We start from the raw sequence: 22,281 nt of genomic DNA on the forward strand, positions 1-22,281 counted from the left end.
TATTAAACTATATCCCTTTAACTATGTCTTTTGTGTCGAGGCTGATACTACTCTGGCAAATCAAAATCCTGGACCAGAACTATCATACTGGGGTCCACTTAAACACCAAATAAGAGTATAGGTTAAAATAAAAAAAATAGCCTACTGGGCTGGCCTTCGGCCAGTATTAGGAATGACAACAAAATGCATAGAAAGATAATCTGAGCCTTGCTGGTACTTTATCTGTCTAATAATGATGGAAGAGTTAAGTGTTAATGTACACACAGAGTCCCCCTTCTCTGATCTTTCCAAACATGGAGCTTCTGTCTCTTCATAATTACTGTAGATGAACCCTTTTTTGTTCTCCAGAGCTTAATTTGCCATAACATTTGAGGAATATTATATTAAGTCACCAAAATGTGTACATGAATGTTTTTATTAGTAGCAGCATTTCACATACAGTATAGACTGGGGAATACATGACGCTACGAGTGACACAATGGTATTTTGCCACAAATATGCAAGGAAAAAAATAGTCTTAGTGAATTTTTTAAGTGAATAAAAAATAAAAGTGATTTTAAGTGAATAAAAAAAATACAAAAATCAAAATACAGCACGGTCGGTAAGAAACATTTAAGGCTGATCCATTTACTCAATTCACCCGGTATTGGCAGGTGTGGCAACAGGTTTATTTTGAATATAATGTATAGACAATGCATTATACATCAACACATCTCTCGTCACACTACATCTTGTCACTTTACCATATTCACACCCGACGTATCACTTCATTTATTGCACTGTTGATTTCATTCACCTGGGCTACACAATTACTGGAACACTCTAGCAATAATCCTTCCTACAGATATGCAAAGAGAGCTCTGTTGACTCTGACTCTCAGACAGAAAGACAAAAGTGAGAGAAACGTGCAACAAACTACACAATGATATCTGAGATTAGATGTAACATTGATCAACAGATCTACGTTAAAGCACCTCTAAGGTGGAAACAAAAGCACACGTTCTTTACACAACTGCCAGGTTGAAGAGCATCACGTAAGTGATCAGCATGAATAAAATAAATAGTCTACATTAAAAAAGAGCAGACATAATGCAGGCCAAAGAAAGTAAGACGAGAAGAAAAGAAAAAACACCCACAAAACTCAAGTCAAAGTGTGTTAATTAACAGTGAAGCCTGAAAACTTTTCTCGCACACTGGGTTTGGAATGTAGCTGGAGAAGTGACCGTCTCTGCAGGCCTGCTGTCGTCTGGAGTGTGAAGGCGCTCCGCCTGCGAGAGCTGTGTGAGAGAGAGCGAGCAGGGGGAGAGCGCTCGGCCCCCGCTGTGCTTGAACAGCGGCCTAAAACACCATCCACACCAGTGCTCAGCAGGGGCTCACAAAGGCCTCACAGCCAGCCATTTGTTACTGTGGCTTTCCAGGGGGCCCAGCCACTCACTGGGGTGCGGGGGTGTGGATGGAGTGGGGGGGTCGGGTGTTTGTCGACCAATTAGCATGAGAGAGACCGCCAGAAAGTTACCGTGAGCACTTTAGGGAAAAAGTTGGCTAAGCGAGAGGCCTTCGAGCTAGATACTGTGGACACCAACGAGTTTGAAACTTTATGTATCTAAAGGCAATATTTAAAGTAGCATGTGGCTAGCAGAGGAACAGAGGAGTTATCATGCATTGATTGCTAAGTACACAAATAATATAATTTGACATTTTCATAGACTGATTTATATGTACTCTAGTACTATCAATTAAATGCCTAATTTAAAATATAAAATAACATGTAACATGTAGATTTAATAAGAAATTGTGAGTGTACCAAGCCAAGCATCAAACATTGCTAAATGTATTAATCTTAGAAATATTCCAGGATCCAGTGTTTCCTGAGCCGTGTTTCAGTGGCGCCAATGAAATTGTATTTCCAGAACTGTGTTCGCTGACTGAACTGAATGTGATGAGATAAAAAAAATACTGAGTACCACAAAATAACAAACATACATTAATTAAAATACATGCGAGTAGTGTATTTTGATTCACAAATAAATTCCTCTTTTTAGCTGATTCCTTCAATCACTTTAAGGTTTGTGAAACCAATGCTGCATTTATTTGGGGGGGGGAATTATTTTTAATATGCTGATTTGGTACTCAAGTAACATTTCTTATTATAATCACAGGTCAGTTTAATCATCATCAAAATATAGGCCACCAAAAAAGTATTGTTTATATAAGATGTATGTTTGGGTAGGAAAAACTTCTGGATGCATTTTGAACGAATACCTTGATTGTTTCACTTGTGCCAATTAAAATCTGAAATGTCATCCGTCTCAAATGTGTTTGCACGGGCATGAAGAGTTTCGAAGCCAGGTCAGAAATCTCTGACTCACCTCGCACTCTCTCTAGCCACCCTACAATGGCAGGTCAGTGAGTGTTTGCTCACTGCTGGTAATGATGTGAGCAAGGCCTAATGTTCTCCGGTTAGGAGCCATAGCCGGGTTAGTCGGTCTGCCTGGTAGGGAGCAGCGTCGAGCCACGGAAAGTAGTTTCCGTAGCTGGGTGCTGGTGGAGCGCGAGGGCCGAGGGCTGCCTAAGTGGGTACTATTCAAGCTGTTGCCCATTTGATTTGGACTACCACAGACCGCTCGAGCGCAGAGTTTGCAGCACCCTGTGGTGCTCCGTGATCCCACGCCAAAAATGACCAAATGCTACCGTTCCTAAAATGTGCGCAAATTGGAGTCAGCCGTTTGGCTTCATGAGCACTCAACAGTACACAAGGACACTTGCCACTGTTTGTATGTTAATATATGTGAGAGGAAAACTTTCAAAAGTAAAAAAAAAGTACAGGTTGCACTGCGGGGTAAGAACGGAAATGGACAGAAGGCGCTAATCTGGCGTTTTAACATTCAGCCCGGTTTTGTGATTGCAGTTAGACAGTCCTCAAGATGACACTCAGCTCTAATAGGCAATTTAATTTCAATTCAATTTAAAAGGATATTAAATTATGTTCAAAAACGTATGCAAAAAAAGTATAGAAATATTTTGCTATTAAGATATTGAAGAAAACTTGGTTGACACGCTAATACAGGAAGTATTGCAACATGTTCACACTCACAAAAACACTCAGATGTTTTATAGCATTTATTCAGCTGCATTCGTTCAGTGTCAATCGCACTCCTATTTCCTGTCTCCCACTGACACGCTCGCCCCCATCCCTCCAGGAGCGAATGAAACGGCCCAACCTGAGCTGCCCGTGTCTCGTCTGTGGTACTTGCAGACTCTATATTTACACGACATCCAAACCGCTTCTATTAGCGTGCACGTCAGCCTCTCCATCGCTCGCACCGTATCGCCCCCACCCCCCACCCTTCATTTACCCCCCCGCTCCCTCCCACCCTTTTTCCTTTAACTAAACTGGCTCTGGCTCCCTCCATCTGGTCCCCTTTCCTTCAGCAGCCCCGCACCTGTTCACACCTCCTCTCCTGTTGGACCGCATTGAACATTTCCTCGGATGCCAGGGCTATTCTGGCACTCGCAACCTCTCTGTCATTCAATCCATCTGTCAGAAGTGAACTTTGTTTACCGCCAGCTTCTGCTTTCTTCTTCAAGAAGCGCAAAACCCCCTCAAGGTCAGAGGCAAAACGAATTGCAGACGCCACCAATTTACAAACAACCCCCTCCCTTTCTATAAGACACCCCTATCAACAAACCAACTAATCACTATAAAAAAAAAAAATTCTTATGTATCTGTAGAGAATCTGTTGTGATTTAAAAACACACACAGAGGAAGCTGAGATGTGTTTACATATGCTGAATAAATATCCATGTTTTCAGAGTAGGTCAAGAAATGAGATTTTAGATGTGTGTTTATGATACTGAACAGGATTTTAATTTCGACAGGAATATAGAAAAAATATTGGATTTTTGAATAGCTTAAACAAAAACATCTTTGCTTAAAAGGATAGTTCATCTAAAAATTAAAAATAAAGGATCCAGAAATGTAATTCCAAACATATTTGTTTTTCTCATATCACTCTCTCTCATTTGTAACTCAAAAGGAAAAGTTTAGCAGAAAAAGTGAATGGTGACCAAAGCTGTCAAGAAAGATTTTCAGTGAATAACAATAATGATTGATGACTTTGATAAGAAGTTTTAATTTTGAGGGAAATACCCCTAGTATGAACTAAACATAAGTTTAAAAATATTTAAGAGGCTTCTGTGATGTGAATTCTGGGACAAAATACACAAACTGGACAGAAATTAAAGCATAAAGATGATGAGGAGGAAGAGAACAAGACAGAGCGCTATCCCTGGGTGAAACAGCCTGTGACAGCGCTGTTGAGGCTCGCGCTCTGAGCAAATGACGCATTTCCACAGCTCGGGCTGACCTGGAGGGGCTTGTGCCAGACCCCCCACCCGTGTCACCTCACACAGGAGGCCCAACTAAATCATGCTGCCTTCATCATCCCTCCATCACACACCAAACACGCTCTCCAAAAGCCCAACGTGCCCACAAAAAGCGCATGGCCGGCAAAAAGCATAACAAACAGCGCTTTTAACCCTACAGGGTGTTGGGCTGCCGGGTCTTCCACTCCTGTTTTTGTGGGATGACGCCCGCTTTGTGATGGACTCCTTATGCCATCTGGAGAGTAGATGGGGAGAGAGAAAGCCAGTATGATATGTGCCTTTATACAGTATCTTTAAGCATGTTAATATAAATTTACTGAAAATGAATTTGGACCTTACAAATGGATTACACAAAAAATTATGCATTGTGGGTAAACTGAGGAAAGACGATTAAACCTTCTCCAAAAGTGAGAAGAAATTCAGATACAGCTCAGCCAATGAGCTAAGCAACACTAGAAACATGTGGCACCATTAATCAAAAATCAGCACTCTTGCCCCAGCTACTGCGAATATGGAAGCTATTGGAATAATAATAGATGGAAGTCTATTATTGAAATTGCACTTGTGGTAACAAAAAAAAAAAAGTCATGGAGACTTTGAAAAGAAGGAGAACAACCCAGCTTCCAGAAACAGTAAGTAGGGCACTTTCTCTGGGCAGAGTTGGCCCAAGTGAGAACAGTTGCACCCGACAGATTTGCTCCCACTTTGCCTGGGGACTGGCAACATTCTGTCCTGTACCATCATGACACAGAGCTGGGCCACGGCACTGGAGAAGCTCTCAAGACACACGGACATATAGTTTTAGTAGGACTGGGTTTCAAGTTGAACATTTACAATGAATTAATTTCTAATCATGAATATGATTAAGGGCTGAAACTTTCTGACTATAACTTAACCGGTAAAAAATATTTACTCTGACAAATAGTTTGATTTGCAAATGATGATTTTTCACAGAAGGATAAGATGAAGAATGTATAAAATACACTACCATTCAAAAGTTTGGGTCTTTTATGTTCACCACAGCTGCATTTATTTGATCAAAAAACAAGAAAATCAAGATCAATATTTTTTATAAGGAATGAATGCATATGTTAGCATAAATTATGCTATATTGGGTATTACTATAGTAATGATAATTGATCATTCAATTCTGGAACCACATTGAATTTTCATCACCGCAAATAGCACACACCAAGACAACAGTAACAGAAGTAGTGACTTGCCATAGCTGCTTAAAACAATTCAGTGAAACATTTTTACTAATTATGAAGAATTCTTTAATTTAGCAACTTTACAAATCACAGTCATTGTAACTGTCAATGCTCATCTTTTAATGGACAGTATGTGCCATGTTTTCCCCTCTGTGCAAATTGCACAATGTTTCAAACATATGCATTCTGTTGGCAAACACTACTAGCTATAGCTGCAGTATTCAAAACGAGAGTGTGTGTTCTCTTGTGTGTACACTACATTGTCCTCTTAGGGGCCTGTAAATAAATGACACATATGTAATTGCCTTGAACTTGGTTACACTGTTAAATAATGGAGCAAACTGCTGGCAATGAGTTGAGGGCTTGCTTGGTTGAGGGGCATAGCCTCTGGCATTGCATCTGGTCTTATAGGCCAGTGGAGAAACATAATGCATGGACAAGAAGAAGGGGAGGGGAGAAATCACTGCTGATCGATGCAAATATGACACAAACTCACTGAGTTTGGTATCCATATTCTACATGCTCTTTCTCAATAATTTCTGTCGTACTTTATTCCTCTGTTCTGGAGTGAATCTTAAATTTTTTACTTACTGGCTTGTGCAATAAATTATGATATGATTTTCACTGAGAGATTAATTAATTTTGTTCATAAAATATGTTAAATTAATGTGGAAAATTCCAAAGAAGATGAGGTTTTAAGTATGAGACAAACATACTATAGAGTCAAATTTCAATCAAAAACGTGAAGACACTTAAAAGTATCACTTGATATCTGACGGACCAACTTCTGGACCAATTAAGCTTGCTACATGGCTATACCGCATGACCCAAGTTAACTAAGTCTAACACTGCAATGTCGTCTCTAAGATGCTGAGAATAACAAAAGACAAAAGCCCTCTTCTTGCCCTCTGCCGTGTGAAGTGGAGGAGGAGCCGGAGGCCAGCAGCCCTGCCGGCGAGGCGTGAAGACGTGGCAAGGTCTCATCCCAGGCCAACGGGCACACCACTGTCAACATCATGACACTCACTGGGCGGCTCGCCGGCACTCTCCCGCATGGCCGGCAGCGGTCCCAGCTGCCCCATCCGTTACTGTCTGATTAGTTCTGCTAAGCAGCCCCTCCCCTCCATGCCCCATCGCCATCTGCTCCCCCAACAAGATGGCTGCCGCCCAGCACCGTGCACACCGCCCCGCTACCTGCCAGTGCCCGTGCCCGCACTCACCCCAAAGCGCTAACACGGCTTCTCTTGGCTGGCGGCGGCCCCCATTTCGTTTGCTACTACTTCTGACAAGGGGCGGCGGGCTACGCTCTTTTATTTGCTGTCGGATGGTACATGCGCTTCCCGCCGACTTGGTTTGCAGCAGTTTGGTGGCACGGCAGACTTTGCTCACCGCGGCAGCCTCCCTCTGGCATGGGGCTGCATCTGCTCCCTCTTTTATTCATTTTCCGATTCTCCACCTTTCAGGGGATTGTCATCCTCCACGCGCTTACACACGGCCGAGGGAAAGCAGAGAGGCGTGCAAAGTTTAATGGAATTCTGGGGGTGGGATGAACAACTTTTTTAATGCCAACACTGCAGTTGGTCTCACGGTTCTTGTTGCCTAGTTTGCACAAGAACTTAGTGAGAGGACGAGTCAATGACACACCCCAACAACCAGAGTTCTGGGTCAATGACATACAAGACTGTTGTGTCCATGACCAAAAAAAAATACAAATCTAGGTTACAACACATGCCAATTTCTTAGAAATATACTCCTTTTTTTAATTAATGTTGGTTTCATGTGGTATAAAAAAAAAAAAGTTTCTGCCATTTTCAAGAAAAGTTTAAATTCAATAAAAATGTGGTGTAACCATCAAGTTAAAACTCAAAATGTCCTTACATCTTCAAAACATGTGAGTGTACAGATATTAATCATTTTCAAAATTACTTAAATATAAATATATTTTAAGTTTTTAATGTTTTAAGGTATTGTCTTACAAACATAATTAATTATTAATTCAAAACAACATTACATTTTTGGGGATTCACACATGACACTTTACAACCTGAATTAACCTTGCCCTATAAAAAGGTTAAATTATCTGATATTTTAAGACACTTTATTTTTCTTGTCAGGAATGTCTTTTTTCTTCATTATGATTTCAGGACAATTGTATAACCCTTACATTTTTAACATTATGCCCTTCAAAAAAAATCTTTTTTTCACTTTTAACAAATTAATAGGACAAGAAAAGCATCATGTCATTGAACAACTTACAAAATAAAAGTAAAAAGAAACAAAACAAAAGTCTGGATATGTCCAGTCTTCCTCTGTGCTAACATGTTTAACAAGTTCAGCAAAAGCACAGATGTCAATATAAGCCAGATTCCCTCATAGCTCACCATGAGGCCTTATTGACGTGGACAATCAAGCACCATCAAGCCTTTTGCTCAAATAATTCCACTTCACATACAAAGATAAGCCAAAGAGAGACAAGGCTGATCATTTCATATCCCCAAAAACTTCTAGCAGGCTTTTTTCTTATAATTCTCTCACAACAGCGGCGATTAACCAATCACTAGCCAATATGGTGGATGTAGCTTTGAGTATGAGGGTTTACTGTGCGCAGAGGGCCAGGTTCTCTGCTAAGCTCTCGACAGAGAAGTTGTGAATATTTCCTACTTTCAGATCCATACTTATGCCTGAAGGTTCTCCTTTACAAACCGCAACATGGTTCTTGTTGGATCAAAACTTCAAGCCCTGCTGCCAGCGTCACCGCTTGCTTGCAAAATTGAGTTGCTGAAGAAGAGAGGGAATTTGGAACAAAGTGAGCCCCTGTGTCCTGTTCCAAACCACAGTGAACTCCAGCAAACACAGAAAAGCAAAGGGGAAAATCTGTTGCGGCTGGTAAAGCGGCATGGCAAAACAAGGCAACTTTTTTTTATACCGTCGCACATTTTTCTCTCTTTATTTTCACACCCTATGGGGTCTGCCGAATGTTGGGAGGTGGGAGGGTGGGTGCACGAGAAAGAAGGAGTGGGGGAGGGATGACAAAAAGGCACGAGCGCACAAAAGCAAACAAACAAACCGAATAAAGCCTGGGCTCAAAGCCGTCAGAAGGCAGAGAACAGAGCGGCAGGATTATGATAGATCCTCTGCTGCCCAGCGCACAGCTGGCTGATGATCCAATACTGGAGCCGCCGGCCCTCCCCAGCATGTGCACGGGGGGCCTGGGGGCCAGAACGAGAGAAAAAACTGAAAAAACCAAAAGACAACTGCTTTGCCCATCCTTTTGGTGGGAGCTGTGATCATCCAAGCTGTGAGACGAGAACGGGAAAAGTCAAAGTCTGGCTTCAGAGGTCCTGATTGTATGAGCACCCACCAAAGGGGAAGTGACACAGAGAGGGTCCCCACATGACCGCCCCCTGGGCTGCTCAGTCACAGGGACCCCCGCAGGTCGGTACATGTGCATTTATGTACGTGCAAAGGTGGTGTAGGAGAGTAAAGACAAAAGAGAGATGGGAAAAAGAGGGATTAGCCTCAAGGAAGAGAGAAAGAATGCACAGATGTCTGCTGCATCTGTGCACTTCGCCTGGCCCAAAGAACCTGCCCTGGCAGTGCACATCCACACCATGCATACAGTGGCTAAAAGACTCTCTGCTGCCAAAAGCAGGGCCTGTCAGCAGCTTAACCACTCTGATCTTCAGCAGGCCATTTTGTTGTCTCATCTAGAAGAAGCAGAGAGCATTTAAAGGCCAGCATCCTGGCCAAGCTTTTTTTTATGTTAATTCAGCCTCTTTTAATCACTGCAAAATCTTACATTTCAATAATGCTCTGATCAAAAAACTGAATTATGGACTGGACCCCTTGAAAGTGATCTGCTGTAATATATTCACACAAAGTTTTCTTCAATGATTTAACAACAAAAAGTTGTCAAAAGACAATGACATCTCTACTTATAATCAAAATATATAACTAGATAGGCATCTTAATACTCATCTGTTCATCTCTGTCCACGATGCAGTCAATAAAATGATAATAAAAAAATCTAGTTCACAGTGCTTCTGAAGTACTTGTGTTGAATGAATGAATGAATGAATGAGGCATTTATTTAGAGCTTTCATACTACTGTAAACCCAAAGCTGTTTACAATCATTATTCATTAACAAAACTAAGAAAAAATTTCTTCACACAAAAAGCAAAGCAAAAGCAAATGGCTTTCTACTTGTTGGTTACACCCAAGGAAGTCTATTTAATTTTTTTGACTGATTTAAAGAACAATTCTCCAACATACTATTAATATTGTAAATTAGTGAAAATTGTTTTGCTATGACTCTTGCTATGATTCCTTAATAGAAATAATAATACAAAATTATGCAGAAGAATTTCAAAATGTCAAAGAATTTCAGACTTTTTGGATCACTGTGACCACAGGGCGGATTTAGCTTGACATTTTTTAATTTATGTCCAACATATCAAAAAGAAATTGAATTCAGAAACTGAAAACATCATCACAGAGGAGGTGTACTGAAGTTATTGTTTGGATAAATTGCCTTTTTCTGTTTTCTGAATTAATTCATAGATCAAGACACAAAAATTGCATAGCGCAGATTAAACTAATGCAGTGTCAACATAAATATACATTAAAAAGGTGTACTGAACTAACAATGCAGGACTACATTCATCTGCTGTGTAATAACATCAAATGCAAGAGTTTATCTAGACCTGCTGTTGCAAATAATCTATACTCCATAAAAACCATCTGGATCGTTTTCATGCACAGTGGTACTTTTCCAAATGTAAACAAATGACTCAAATTATTCTCTAATATTTCTGCAACAGCATGAATCTTTATGGTAATTTATAAACAATACATGACCGAGTCTTAATACTTAAGTATTGAATTCCCTTGTGAACAGATGCTGTCCCTCCTCTGCAGCTGTGCAGCTCTGTGGCAGATGCTGTAAAATCTCCACTTCCTCAAGAGGAATGGAGACCCTAGTGCCATTCAAACCCACTGAGGCTTCAGCACTACCTACGCTTGAAGCTGGGGTAGGACACATCCACAAAAACATAGAAATGGATGGATTCATCATGGGCCCATCATTCAATGGGCAGAGAAATGTCACAAAGCCCAAACAGACAATGATATACACCATAAATATATATATATATATATATATATATATATATATATATATATATATAGTGTAATTGACATATGCCAGTCAAGTAGTCTCTGCCCTGTACTGTTGTCCATCCTCTAGTCTTGTACCAGTGATTGCAGTGGTGCGGTCACTGAGCAGTTAGTATGTGACACATCATGCCAGTACACAATCAACAGAGAGAAAATCAAGTATGATAATACAAAACAAATAAAGGCTCAAAGTATAAGTTGAATATAAATTGAAATTTTTATTTACGTCATGCTCTAACTGAAGTTGAATACTATAAATCTCAGGCTTTAAAAATAAATAAATAAAATTACTAAATATGGCGGCACCACAAAGTATTTGGACACTTAAGTGACAAATTGAATGAATGTACATTATATTACAAAATATATTAAACCAACTGGCAATCTAGAAACACAAACACACTTTTCAAGCAAAACATTTCACAAAAAGAAGTCTTTCGATACACTGTTTAAAATGGAGTATTTGTATCATATGTAATTGTAAAATTGTCACTATGATCATGTTCATAGTTAATGTCATTAACTCGACAACAATAGTTACTCTGACTGGACACCTGTGTAAACTTGAGGGGAACTGACTTTATACATCCACTAAAATCATCTTATCGACAATAGTTGGTTAAAAGTAACTGCAAAAAATAACTAAAAAGTTAGTTCTGAGAAAAGCATGATTTGTTTGCAGATGACACGTTCTTTGAAATTTGGGATCTCATGCAATAACATACACACGTTTTTTTAAAGTGACTTAAGTGTCCAAATTCTTTTTTGGGGCCACTAAATATACATAGCAATTAAAAAACAAATTAAAGATACAGACCGTTCCTTTGGGCTTTGCTGACAGTAACCAATTTTTAGTAACAAACTGTAAACTGTTAAATTGCATCTAACGGCAATGTAAGTGTCTTTCGGTGGCAAAAACTTTCTCTGTCATATATAATAATACGGGTGGGAGCTGTTAAATGTGATCTATTCTTCCTAATCTGGAGCTATAATCTATTTGCTTTCTAATAAACCGGGATTAGTTGAACAAATGTTACTGAAAAACACTGTTTATTCGCTTATTACCTGCTCTGGTACGATTTTCATCAAAGTTTGAGGAGAAATTTGCGAGACGCACATAAAATCAAAGATTAGAAGTCCAAAGTATGATCAAATGAAAACAAGCATTCAACACAAAAGGTGGCGTTGATTCATAAGAAAACATCTTTGCTGTAATATCTTCTGATAAAATAAAAAAAATGGTGATAGCTCCATGTAGAGGGTCTGCTTTTGATTTAATTAAATGGTGTGAATTTAATTTAACAACCAAAATACATTTATGTTTAACGCCAGCTCATTATCATGGATACGAATACGAGTGAAATGTGCACATATGTGGAACATTTATAAATGCATGAGAGGCCGCATATGCACTACTCCATACTGAACAACACAAATAACGTCAGATTAATAATAAAGTTCTTAGGAGAAACCCTGTCAGAAGTTCTGACTGATTTCAGCTTTACTCCCTACTAAACTGAGTGATGTTATGGAGAGAGACAGTATGTGCCCCTCTCTCCGGCCCCGTTCTCCTGGTGCGTGGTGGACTGTGGCGGTGGCAGCCGGTGGCTAGTGGCGATTTAATAAAGTGCGGGTGCCCTCCTGCCGGCGTGCTGGCACTGCATTGGGGCCAGTGGACAGGCGCAGTGTTGTGGCATGTAATAGGATTAAGGGGGTTACCTGGTGAGGTGCAGTTGGCGCTGGGCGCGGCTAAGCCCCTCAGCCAGGCCGGCTGCCTCCGCCCGGGCTCGGCCCTCTGCCCTTTGGGCCTCCTCCAAACGCTGCCGGTAACCGCTCAGCTCCACACCCAACTTCTGTACTTCCTGAAGCCCGTGAGAGGAGAGAAAGCGAGACCAAGCCATTATTCAATTTGGCATTAAAACAATTCCTTACTGTTCATGAAAACTTTTTTTTGTCATTTTTTGTACATATGAAGTAAATACAATTTTGTACCAGTAACACTGTGAATTGCAAAATGAATGGCAAAAAAAACAAAACAAAAACATGGCAGACTCTCTCCCGTATGACCGATAAAAGTTTCTCTTACCTGCTCAACCAGTTCTAGTTGGCGGCCCAGTTTAGAGCTGATGTCCCTCACCTCTCTCTCTGCCTCCTCTTTCTTCAGCTGAGCTTGGCTCAACAGAAAACGCAGCTCCGCACATACCTGACAAGCATACATGTGGCTTAATGCAAAATCCAAGGTAAGTTTCAATACTCCTGTCCACTGTTCAGGAGAAAACAGTTAATTTACACATTCTATACTGATTCATTGAGGAGATGTTTGCTGCATCTTTCTGTCAGCTCCATAAACTTATACTAGAGCTTTTCCTGCATCAACTTCATTAGCTAATAATAAAGTTCTACTGCCATCTAGTGCCTAGACATTTTCCATACAAAGATGACTCAACCAATTAACCTATAAGATAAAATTTGCCATTAAAATAAATGTTGAACCGAAAAGCAAAATTGACACCATTTGCTTTCTTAATGCACATTCCTGATCTTATTCTAAAGAACAAAAAGTCCTGTACTAAAGCGTTTTCTTGGTGCTCAAACATACATAACATTATGTAAATTAAATTGCAAACAATAAGTCACTCTGACTTTAATAAAACTGGTTAATTACTCAACAGCGAATGTGCAAATTGAGCGCTTGAAAACTAAATCAACTAGATAGTGTTCACGCGTGCTGGACGGGTCTTTCCACGCTCATGTCCAAAGGCGTAAATTTTGAAAGGCTTGCACACTCAACTGTGCGCAAATATATCCGGGCCTTTGGACTCCCTAAACAACATTATCACCAACAAATCATGTCAAGTTTTACAGTGGGATGTACCTTGCTGCTGTCCATTTCCTGTGCGGTGAGCTTCTTATAAGCTTCCTCCAGCTGGCCATTGAGTGAGTTCCGGTCTCTCTCTCCCCTCTCCAGCAGACCCTCCAATTCAGCCACTCTCTGAGACAGACTGGTCACCTTACAGTTGGGAACAATAAAATTATATTTGCTATATTAGTGATATTAACTGATTAGTGACATTAGTTATATTATAATATAATGGTTTTATATAAAATACAAGAGTGGCTTGAATGTCTAAAGATTTTGGGACCACTGTAAAGGACTATTTATACACTTAAATTGAGTTTGTATAGTGCAGCCCAAAGGGCAGAGACCACACAATTTTTTTTTTTTTATATATATATATATATATTTAAACCTAAAAATAACAGAAAGTATTAAGAATATAAAATTTGTCAAACAAAGAAACAATAATAAGGCACTAGCATGAATATATATATTTTTTTTTCTAGATCACTAATCAAATAAGTTAATTAGTGACATTGATCATGTGACTTTTTGTGCAGATGGCCACATAATTGAAGCTCAAGATGCTCTGGATCATCTCAAATCATTCAAGAGGAAATTATCATCTGGTTTTACTTCTGGAGATGCCACTGAGGTGCTGCGGTCATTAGGGCACAAACCAAATACAACAACATTCTGAAATCAAATTTACAATTAAACTTTTCATTCAAATTGTTATGTAATTACTATAATTTGTAATGTAATAATGTATTGAATTAGAAAAAAAAGAATATAGGATTGTACTCCTTATTTGTAAGTCACTTTGGAATTGTCTTTCAAATTAATAAAAAAATAAATATAAGAATGCAAAACAGTGGTCTTATTAGTAGTCTCACTACAACAAGAAATAAACCATATTTTGAACAATTAATGTTTTCTCTTTAGTTTGGTTTAAACCTGAAGCTTTAATTCAGTTCTCATAAGCAATAGTGCAGAATACAGTGGTGCAGAGATGACATCAAAACCAGGAAGACTAATGTGCCTCGAGATTTTCCTGTGTAAAAGTAAAATAAGATTTGTGGTAAACATAACTTGACGATACTTGGATGTTTTTCTCTGCAACATAAATTACACACAACCATATCGAAAACACGAATTTTGAAGCTGCTATGTTGATTTAAAAAATCATATGTTTATAATAACTAGATAAGAATGTTTGAGGTGTAAGTGTGTGCAGTTTATCTTGCAGAACAAAACATTCAAGTATCGTCAAGTTATGTTTACTACAGACCTTATTATTATACTAATTATAACCCCATTATAAAACCCATTAGGAAAATCTTGTGGAAACCAGTGCTGAATAAGTCTTCCAGGTTCTGACATCATCCCTCCTATTTAAAAAAAAATCTGAATCTGAACTGAAGTCATCCGTCAAAATTGTAGTTGTGTGCCACAATTAAAATGACACTAGGGGGCAGCATAAACTAGCATTGTCAAACCATCCAGTCTTTTTGAACAAAGACAGTCATACTAGTCAGTTGAATATATCAGCATACATGTAAAGTAAGAAAACATTTCTTAATATATTAGGGTAACTAACAGTCTGGGCGAGCTCTTCTTTCTCTTTCTTGCTCTCTGAACGCGCTGCCTCCCTGGCCTGGGAGATCTTCTCCTGTTCAGAAGCCAGCTCTCTCTCCAGCCTCTCCCGCTGTCTAGTCAGCTCATTGTGGAAATGCTCACACTGCACCAGAGCCTGCAGGTACACAGGGACAGACCGAAGGTCAAGGTCAATGAGTATATCTATCTCTAGTCTACAGTACTCCATAAGTGTTTATGACCATGCAAAGCAGTAAAAACTCATATTCAAATCATTTTGGCACATACTCTTGTCTTTTCCAGGTTTGCCTCTTCTGCCATCTCCACTGCCTGTTTAACCTGCTGATAGGCTGCCCACTCTCTCTGCTGGGCCTCTGTCTGACTGGCCCTTAGAGAGCAGAGCACGGTCATCAGCTCATCCCGCTCTCTAACAGAGACACAAACACGGGCATCTCATCAGGTTACAGAAAACAGACATTGATCTGACACATAATCAGGAAAGCAGCAGATTAGCTTCATGACCAGTCAAGACTTCTTTCAACCTTGCTGTGAGGAAAAATAATTGACTAAATCAACACAGATCAATAAAAGTGGTCAGAGGAGCCCACCAGTGTTAATTAACCCAGATGTTTGACTCCAAGGGCAAGGCCGTTGCTACATCAATATTTCTCAAGTTATTCAGCGTGTTTGAAAATCAAAATGTAAATCCGTTTTTTTTTAAATATCAGACTGCAATTAACAGAATTTTCAATAATCAATTAATCTGTGACTTAAAAAATATTTAAATTATAAATACTTATAATTTCGTTCAAATCATTTGGGGTCAGTATGTTTTTTTTAAAAGAAATTAATACTTTTTTTCAGCAAGGATTCCAAGGACCCGTTAAATTGATCAAAGGTAAAGCCATTTATAATGTTCCAAAATTTCTATCTCAAATAAATGCTTTAACTTTCTATTCATCAAAAAATCCTGGAAAAAATATATCACAGTTTCTACAAAAATATTTAGCAGCACAACTGTGTTAATACACATAACACTCATAATAATAATAATAATAATAAATGATTCTCGAGCACCAAATCAGCAAATTAGAATGATTTCTAGGATCATGTGACACTTGACGACTGGAGTGCTGAAAACTCAGCTTTGTCATCAGGAATAATTTACATTTTAAAACATTAAAATATAAAACAATTATTTTAATTATTGCAATCATATTTTCACTATATTACTGTTATTACTATATTTTCAATCAAATAAATGCAGCTTTTGTGAGCATGAGAGATATCTTTAAAAAAAAATGTTAACATGTCTCACCGACCCCAAACTTATGAAAGGTTATATTAGGGAGGAAAAAGAGCACAAAAAAAAAGCATAACTATTCTATTTGAAATCTATATCTAATAGAATGGCATCATTATTTCAGGTCTTAGACACATACTTACATTTAAAACACTAAAAACACACTTACTTAGTGAGTCTTTCAATGCTCTGTACATGGACATTGGAGTGCGTCTCTGCTAGGACCGCTTCATGCTGGGCACACTTCAGACACAGACCACCCACACGCTGACCACTGCCCACCGCCACAGCCATCGCTTCTTTGTGCCTCAGTCGTTCTTTCGTTTCCTCATATTCCTTCTGAATGCTTGCCAAGTCTTTCCTTCACAAACACATGCAGATTGTTGCATTATGCATATATAATGACTGATTGTTTCTATTGGTGGACAGCATCAGTGCAAATATTGCAGATGCGCAATAAGTACAATGACTGTTGTTAAGAGCAAAGGAAGCACTATAAATCACATTGACATACACTAAGGCAATCTACTTTTTCAGCAATAGGCATTTATAATCAGGAATGTGCTCTCACTCCAGAATGCATACTAAAATTATATTTTATGTGACTTTTTACCAATGCAAATTAATAAAATGTTTAATTCAATAAGATTGTAAGAGTGTATTTTAGCGTGGTCTGATTCAGAGAGAGAAAATATTTCAGGCTTGGCCACTGATTGAAGCCCACTTACTTCAGGGAGACCACTTGAGCCTCCAGGGTCTCCGTTTGTGCTTGATAGAGACACTTCAGCTGTTCCTTAGAGAAAGAGATGGAAATCACTCTTTTGGTGCATATTCAGTCCATTTATTCATGTCACATTTTCAGCTACATGAATGTTTAACCACAAATACCATTTCTTTCTTCCACTTGTGGTCCTCAGCTTGATTAATGGAGCCAAGTCTTTGCTTTGAAGTCTTTTCTGGTGTGAGCTCCATGTTTAACTGAAAATGATCAAATAGAGGACAGAGGCAACAAAATAAAAATCACAGAATATGAGGCGTTGAGATAAAATTTTATGCACACATTTAAAAACAATACAAAAAGTCTATACTGTATGTGTATGCAGACTGCAAGCTACTTTCATAAATTGTGTCATTATAGTGTCAAATTTGCCATTCCTATCAGCACCATAACAAAAAGCCTCAAGTGAAAAGAGTACCGTGCTGTTTGCAAATGTGTATTCTTTAAGAGTGTCTTCAACCGCCTTTGCTTTAAGCTCCTCATGAAGTTTCTCGTTCTCCACGATTACCACTCTCACTCTCTGTTTCAGTCCAAGGAGTTCGTCCTTTAGAAAGGAAACACAATAAGCAAAGTAAAAGTCGAATTGCAAAAGAACTGCAATCACATGACCAGTTGAAGACTACTGGGGAAACCCCCATTATCAAGCCTCAGATCATAAGACTTAAGTTCACAGATAATATCTCATGTTAATTAACATGACTGACCTTGCAGAACTTGACCTCAGCCTCCAGGTGCTGAATGTACTCAGATTGATTGTGGATGATGGGAACCAAGTCATGAACACCAGGCAGACTGCTACTGCCCTCATCTATGACTCTTTGCTATGCAGCACAATTAAATTGGTCACATATTAGCTTTTTAAGTACACATGAATATTAACATTGTGCAAGTTATAAATAAGAGCAATATAATATAATATAATATAATATATGATGTTCACTAAAAACAGAGCGTGCAATGATAACATTTAAACGAACTCTTTTGACCTAAGATATTTAAAGTAGCCAATGAGGTTTTAAGTTAAAATTTCAATAATTTTCAATAATTCATGTTTGTGTCAGTTAATGGTCACTTTACATGCAGGTAAGCAAATACAATTTTTATTTTTATTGTTTTATTTTATTTTTATGTTATTTTTTTATTAACTTTTCATCAACTCAAAGTCTGGAGTAAGCAATAAACAATAACCAGAGTACCTTTCCTGTCAATTTCCTCTTAGAAGGAGAAGGTGATTGAACATTTGCATCTTTGGACTGCTTTTGAAGCAAGGAACGCAGCTGATTGACTGAAAAAAAACAAAAAAACAAAGCAGTTGCACAAAAATAAGGCTTCTCATCCAGAAGATCTCTGCATAAACTGGATTTTAATACACAATTAAAATCAGCAGGATGCCATGAAGTCCTTCGATTTATCAAAAAGTAACATTCTTCCAGCATGATCTGTACCTGCTTCACTCTGTTGAACCGGCATACAGGAGGTTTTCAGCAGAGGACTGAGCATCTCCTGTTGCTGCTTTGGTTCTGAAGACTCAGAGTCAGAGCTGTGGCTGGCCAACATGCTGGAGAGGTGCTGGATACTGCGGTTGGCTCGCTCTTAAACATTGAAATCACACATACACATTGATTTTATAGCTTAAAATAAGAATATAGAAGATAACATGACTTAAATAACCTGTATATGCTAAATGTCAAATATGTAGTAACAAGTTTGAGTATTTGTGTATCTAATTGTGTTAGATACAAAAATAGTGGTGCCAGTGTTTACAATGGATAATGTCCTGTCAGGGGGGTCACTTAAAGTGTGAATAAACTGTTTACATCGCATAATTTGCTTTCTGTAGTATCATTTTCAATATTACAGCGTTGTGGAGAGCAACACTAGGCTGAAACGCAGCCTCATATGTTCTATCTATAAAAACATCACCTCTCAATGTCTTCTGTAATGTTCCTAATTCCTCCTCCTCGTCTGAGTCCAGGGACTGTTTCATTGTTGCCTGAAACGTGTAATAAAGCCAAAAATGTTTGTTTATGAATATTCCACACAATTTCTCATGCTCAGTGTTACTGAAAGTGTAGTAGTGTATCAATGAACGACGTCCAAAAAGACGTCAACGGTTGCATGGCAGAGATGCCCTTCCGTAAACCACGCAAAGACAACGTGGACTTGTAGTTTTTTGAAACATCAAATTGGCTAGGTCAGAGTGGAGTAAAAAACTACAAGACGGGCATTTCCGGTACTCACGATGTTATTGTACTGTATACAAAAAATACTTATTATTGTAAACAATATATATATTTACGTCCAACGTTCTTCTGAATAAACCAAAAAATAAATAATCTATAAAAGATTTTATACATCAGTCATTGTACTAGGACACGCCCACCGGACTGTGTTGGAACTGCAAACGTTGTCCTCCTACTTGCCTGATTCCAGGCTGCCGTATGTCGCCGCTATTTGTTAGGAATAACGTTATTGCTGCTGAGCAACTGAGGCAAATAGGAGACGTGGGGATACATACTGGGCTGGGCTACAAAAAAACCGTTTAGCTGCTGCATTGAAGCCTGGGATAAAACTGACAGCGAAAAGAAGAGCAAGGGTGAGTGAGCGTTCTTATAAAGAGCCATTCGTATATTTAGTGCACACAACAATAAGGCATCTATAATAAAGCTAGCGTATTATCCATTTTTTCGTATTTTGCCATACGCCTGAGGTGTACAGAATGCACGCTTTTCCTGGGATCTGATCTTATCGTGTGGTCCGGAGGATACCGAAAATGTAATAGCAGGACACTGCTAGCCAGTTCTATCATATTGAATGAATACACTAGCACGAGCACCGCCTGTCTTTATGCGTGTTTTTACCACACGCTGTGTGTACTTCATTGATATTCTAATACACGGAGGTAGTAATGGTATTAATGTGTTCTAATACACGGAGGTATTAATGTGTGTATAAATGAAATAGTGAGTTTGACTATGGTGCACGAAGAGCACTGGTCACCAGTTTGCCCAAACGCATGGCATCTTGCTTAGTATCTTAATATTTGCTCTCCATCGCAGCGAACCATCAAAAACAACAATATTTTAGTACTGTAATTCGGGTGTGTAGGAGATGTGGATGATTTGCCGGGCACTGCTGCACACTGTGAAGGGCACTGCGCAGAATCCTTTGTTTTGACAAAGGCTCTTGGTTTGTTCTGCTACATCTGGCCTACATATATTTTGAGTGCAGTATTAATGACACTTTTCAACGATTCAAAATGTTTATACCTTGTTATTACATTTTTGCTACATCTAGTTTTAGAGGAAAACTGTATAGTGTCAAAATAGCCAGTCTTCTTGACAGTGAACTGTCCTGTGTGATAGGGTTTGTTACTAAATGGTGTAGATAAATTGTTGAACAAGGGATTCTGAGGTATTTGTTACTTCTCTAGAGTTTGTTATAAGTACGTTATTGGGACTTGAAGCCTAAAAGTGACTGTCTCTCAAAACCTAGTGAGTTGAGCTGCCAACTTAGACAGCATTTTGTGTGTGTGTGTATAATATTGATATATTCAGTGTCCATACATTTCAGTTGTTATTTGAACTCCACTGGAGAGCAGGTTAAATGAATAGTTGTTTTCTTTCTGCAGGACCAAAGTTGTATGCCTTTAGTTTGACCCTGCTTAATTTTGTACTATCTAACAAAAAAGGAACAAAAAAAATAATATATATATTTTTTTTTTTCTTACCTGCTGTAAGTTTTTGCAATCGATTTTAGTGAATTATTAAGTTACTCATACTTCATTTTCATTTTTTTTTTTTTTTTGTGTCAAACAGTGACACCAAAAATTACACAAAATTCATTTATGGTTATGGTGTTTGCTTTCACCCTTGTCGTCTTTTTGTTTTGGGGTGTAGGCCTAACTGTTATAGCTTTGCACATTTCCTCTGGTGTATTTTGATTGACTAATCTGTACTAATCCCCCCAGTATTGCAATCTAGGTTATGAACCAGCTGTTAATACATGTCATGGTCCAGATGTTTTCAGTCCATCTTTTTTTGGGGTTCTAAAATGCAAAATCGTTGCTGTACTGTCACAGCCACAGTAGTAGACAATGTTTTTATTTTGCTTTTTTGACTAGGCTACCTTTTAATTATTTCTTCTCTTTAGATAAAACAAAGAAAACACTGAAAACAAAGAAAAGCAGATACTTGACCGAATTTTCGGGGATGTTTTATGGCTCATAAGACATCAGGATTTGTCTGACTCAGAGCTTAAATCCACTAAGAGAGAAAATGCAACAACTATCCTAGACCCAGGCCAAAACATATCACTGAGTCTGGGGCTTTCACAAGAAAATCTTTCTTTTGTGAACCCCGGGCCCCAAATCATTAATTATTTATAAGTCAGCATCATATCCTCAGTTGGATCATGTTGACTGACCAATCCAGTGAACTTCCTGTTGTTATACGGAAGTACCAATTGAATGTTGATTCACAAAGAAGACGGAGAGAATCACATGCCTGCAGCATTAGTTACTAAAACAGAATTATCAGAGAATTAGTATATAAGTGATAATTTCCCTCCTTAATAAACCCTACAAAATATCCTTGCGTATGCATTTTTAAAAATTTAATATCTTTAGCTTTTTGTTGGGGGGTCATGCTGTCATATTGCAAATCCATATAAATGGCTGTCTATGTGATGATCAGACTATTGCATCATCTTCAGGCCAGTCTGGATTCTGCATGCCCACTGGCTAGCTTAATCCTGCTCTTGAGTTCTGACCTGTATTTTTGCTCCATTATTTGTCCCCAGCTTCTATCTGGTCTTCTGATTGTAACTGGTAATTGAAGTGCAGCAGATGCCTAAAGGTGTATAATGGGAGTCAGATTCAGAGTAAAGGTTTATTTATGATACTGAACAGAACACTGTTCAGTATACAGTATACAGTGGCAAAATGGGCTTTCAATAAAACTTGCTTCTTTTTTTTATTTTTTTATCATTGCT

The 22,281-nt window shown here is 38.6% G+C and overlaps 2 protein-coding genes across 8 annotated transcripts in view; one reads left to right on the forward strand and one right to left on the reverse strand.

The window, feature by feature from the left end:
* Positions 1 to 19,412, reverse strand: part of sdccag8 (SHH signaling and ciliogenesis regulator sdccag8) — a 42,363-nt gene extending 22,951 nt beyond the window's left edge. Inside the window, exons 1-14 of the mRNA XM_084392177.1 lie at positions 19,213 to 19,412; positions 18,735 to 18,881; positions 18,486 to 18,574; positions 17,994 to 18,110; positions 17,708 to 17,833; positions 17,400 to 17,489; positions 17,240 to 17,304; positions 16,681 to 16,872; positions 15,497 to 15,635; positions 15,213 to 15,365; positions 13,649 to 13,783; positions 12,860 to 12,976; positions 12,493 to 12,635; positions 1,193 to 1,338 (exon numbers count right to left, since the gene is read on the reverse strand). Of these exons, the coding sequence (XP_084248303.1) occupies positions 1,193 to 1,338; positions 12,493 to 12,635; positions 12,860 to 12,976; positions 13,649 to 13,783; positions 15,213 to 15,365; positions 15,497 to 15,635; positions 16,681 to 16,872; positions 17,240 to 17,304; positions 17,400 to 17,489; positions 17,708 to 17,833; positions 17,994 to 18,110; positions 18,486 to 18,574; positions 18,735 to 18,881; positions 19,213 to 19,276 (1,723 nt within the window). The 5' untranslated portion in view covers positions 19,277 to 19,412. The remainder of the gene's footprint in view (positions 1 to 1,192; positions 1,339 to 12,492; positions 12,636 to 12,859; positions 12,977 to 13,648; positions 13,784 to 15,212; positions 15,366 to 15,496; positions 15,636 to 16,680; positions 16,873 to 17,239; positions 17,305 to 17,399; positions 17,490 to 17,707; positions 17,834 to 17,993; positions 18,111 to 18,485; positions 18,575 to 18,734; positions 18,882 to 19,212) is intronic.
* A 262-nt stretch (positions 19,413 to 19,674) lies between these two features.
* cep170aa (centrosomal protein 170Aa) overlaps positions 19,675 to 22,281 on the forward strand; it is a 46,134-nt gene continuing 43,527 nt past the window's right edge. For all 7 annotated transcript variants that reach the window (XM_084391779.1, XM_084391780.1, XM_084391781.1 and 4 more), the window contains exon 1: positions 19,675 to 19,885. The gene's annotated coding sequence lies outside the window, so the exon portion shown is untranslated. The remainder of the gene's footprint in view (positions 19,886 to 22,281) is intronic.

The sequence above is a fragment of the Rutilus rutilus genome, assembly GCF_951802725.1.
Source record: "Rutilus rutilus genome assembly, chromosome: 20".
Taxonomy (NCBI): Eukaryota; Metazoa; Chordata; class Actinopteri; order Cypriniformes; family Leuciscidae; genus Rutilus; species Rutilus rutilus.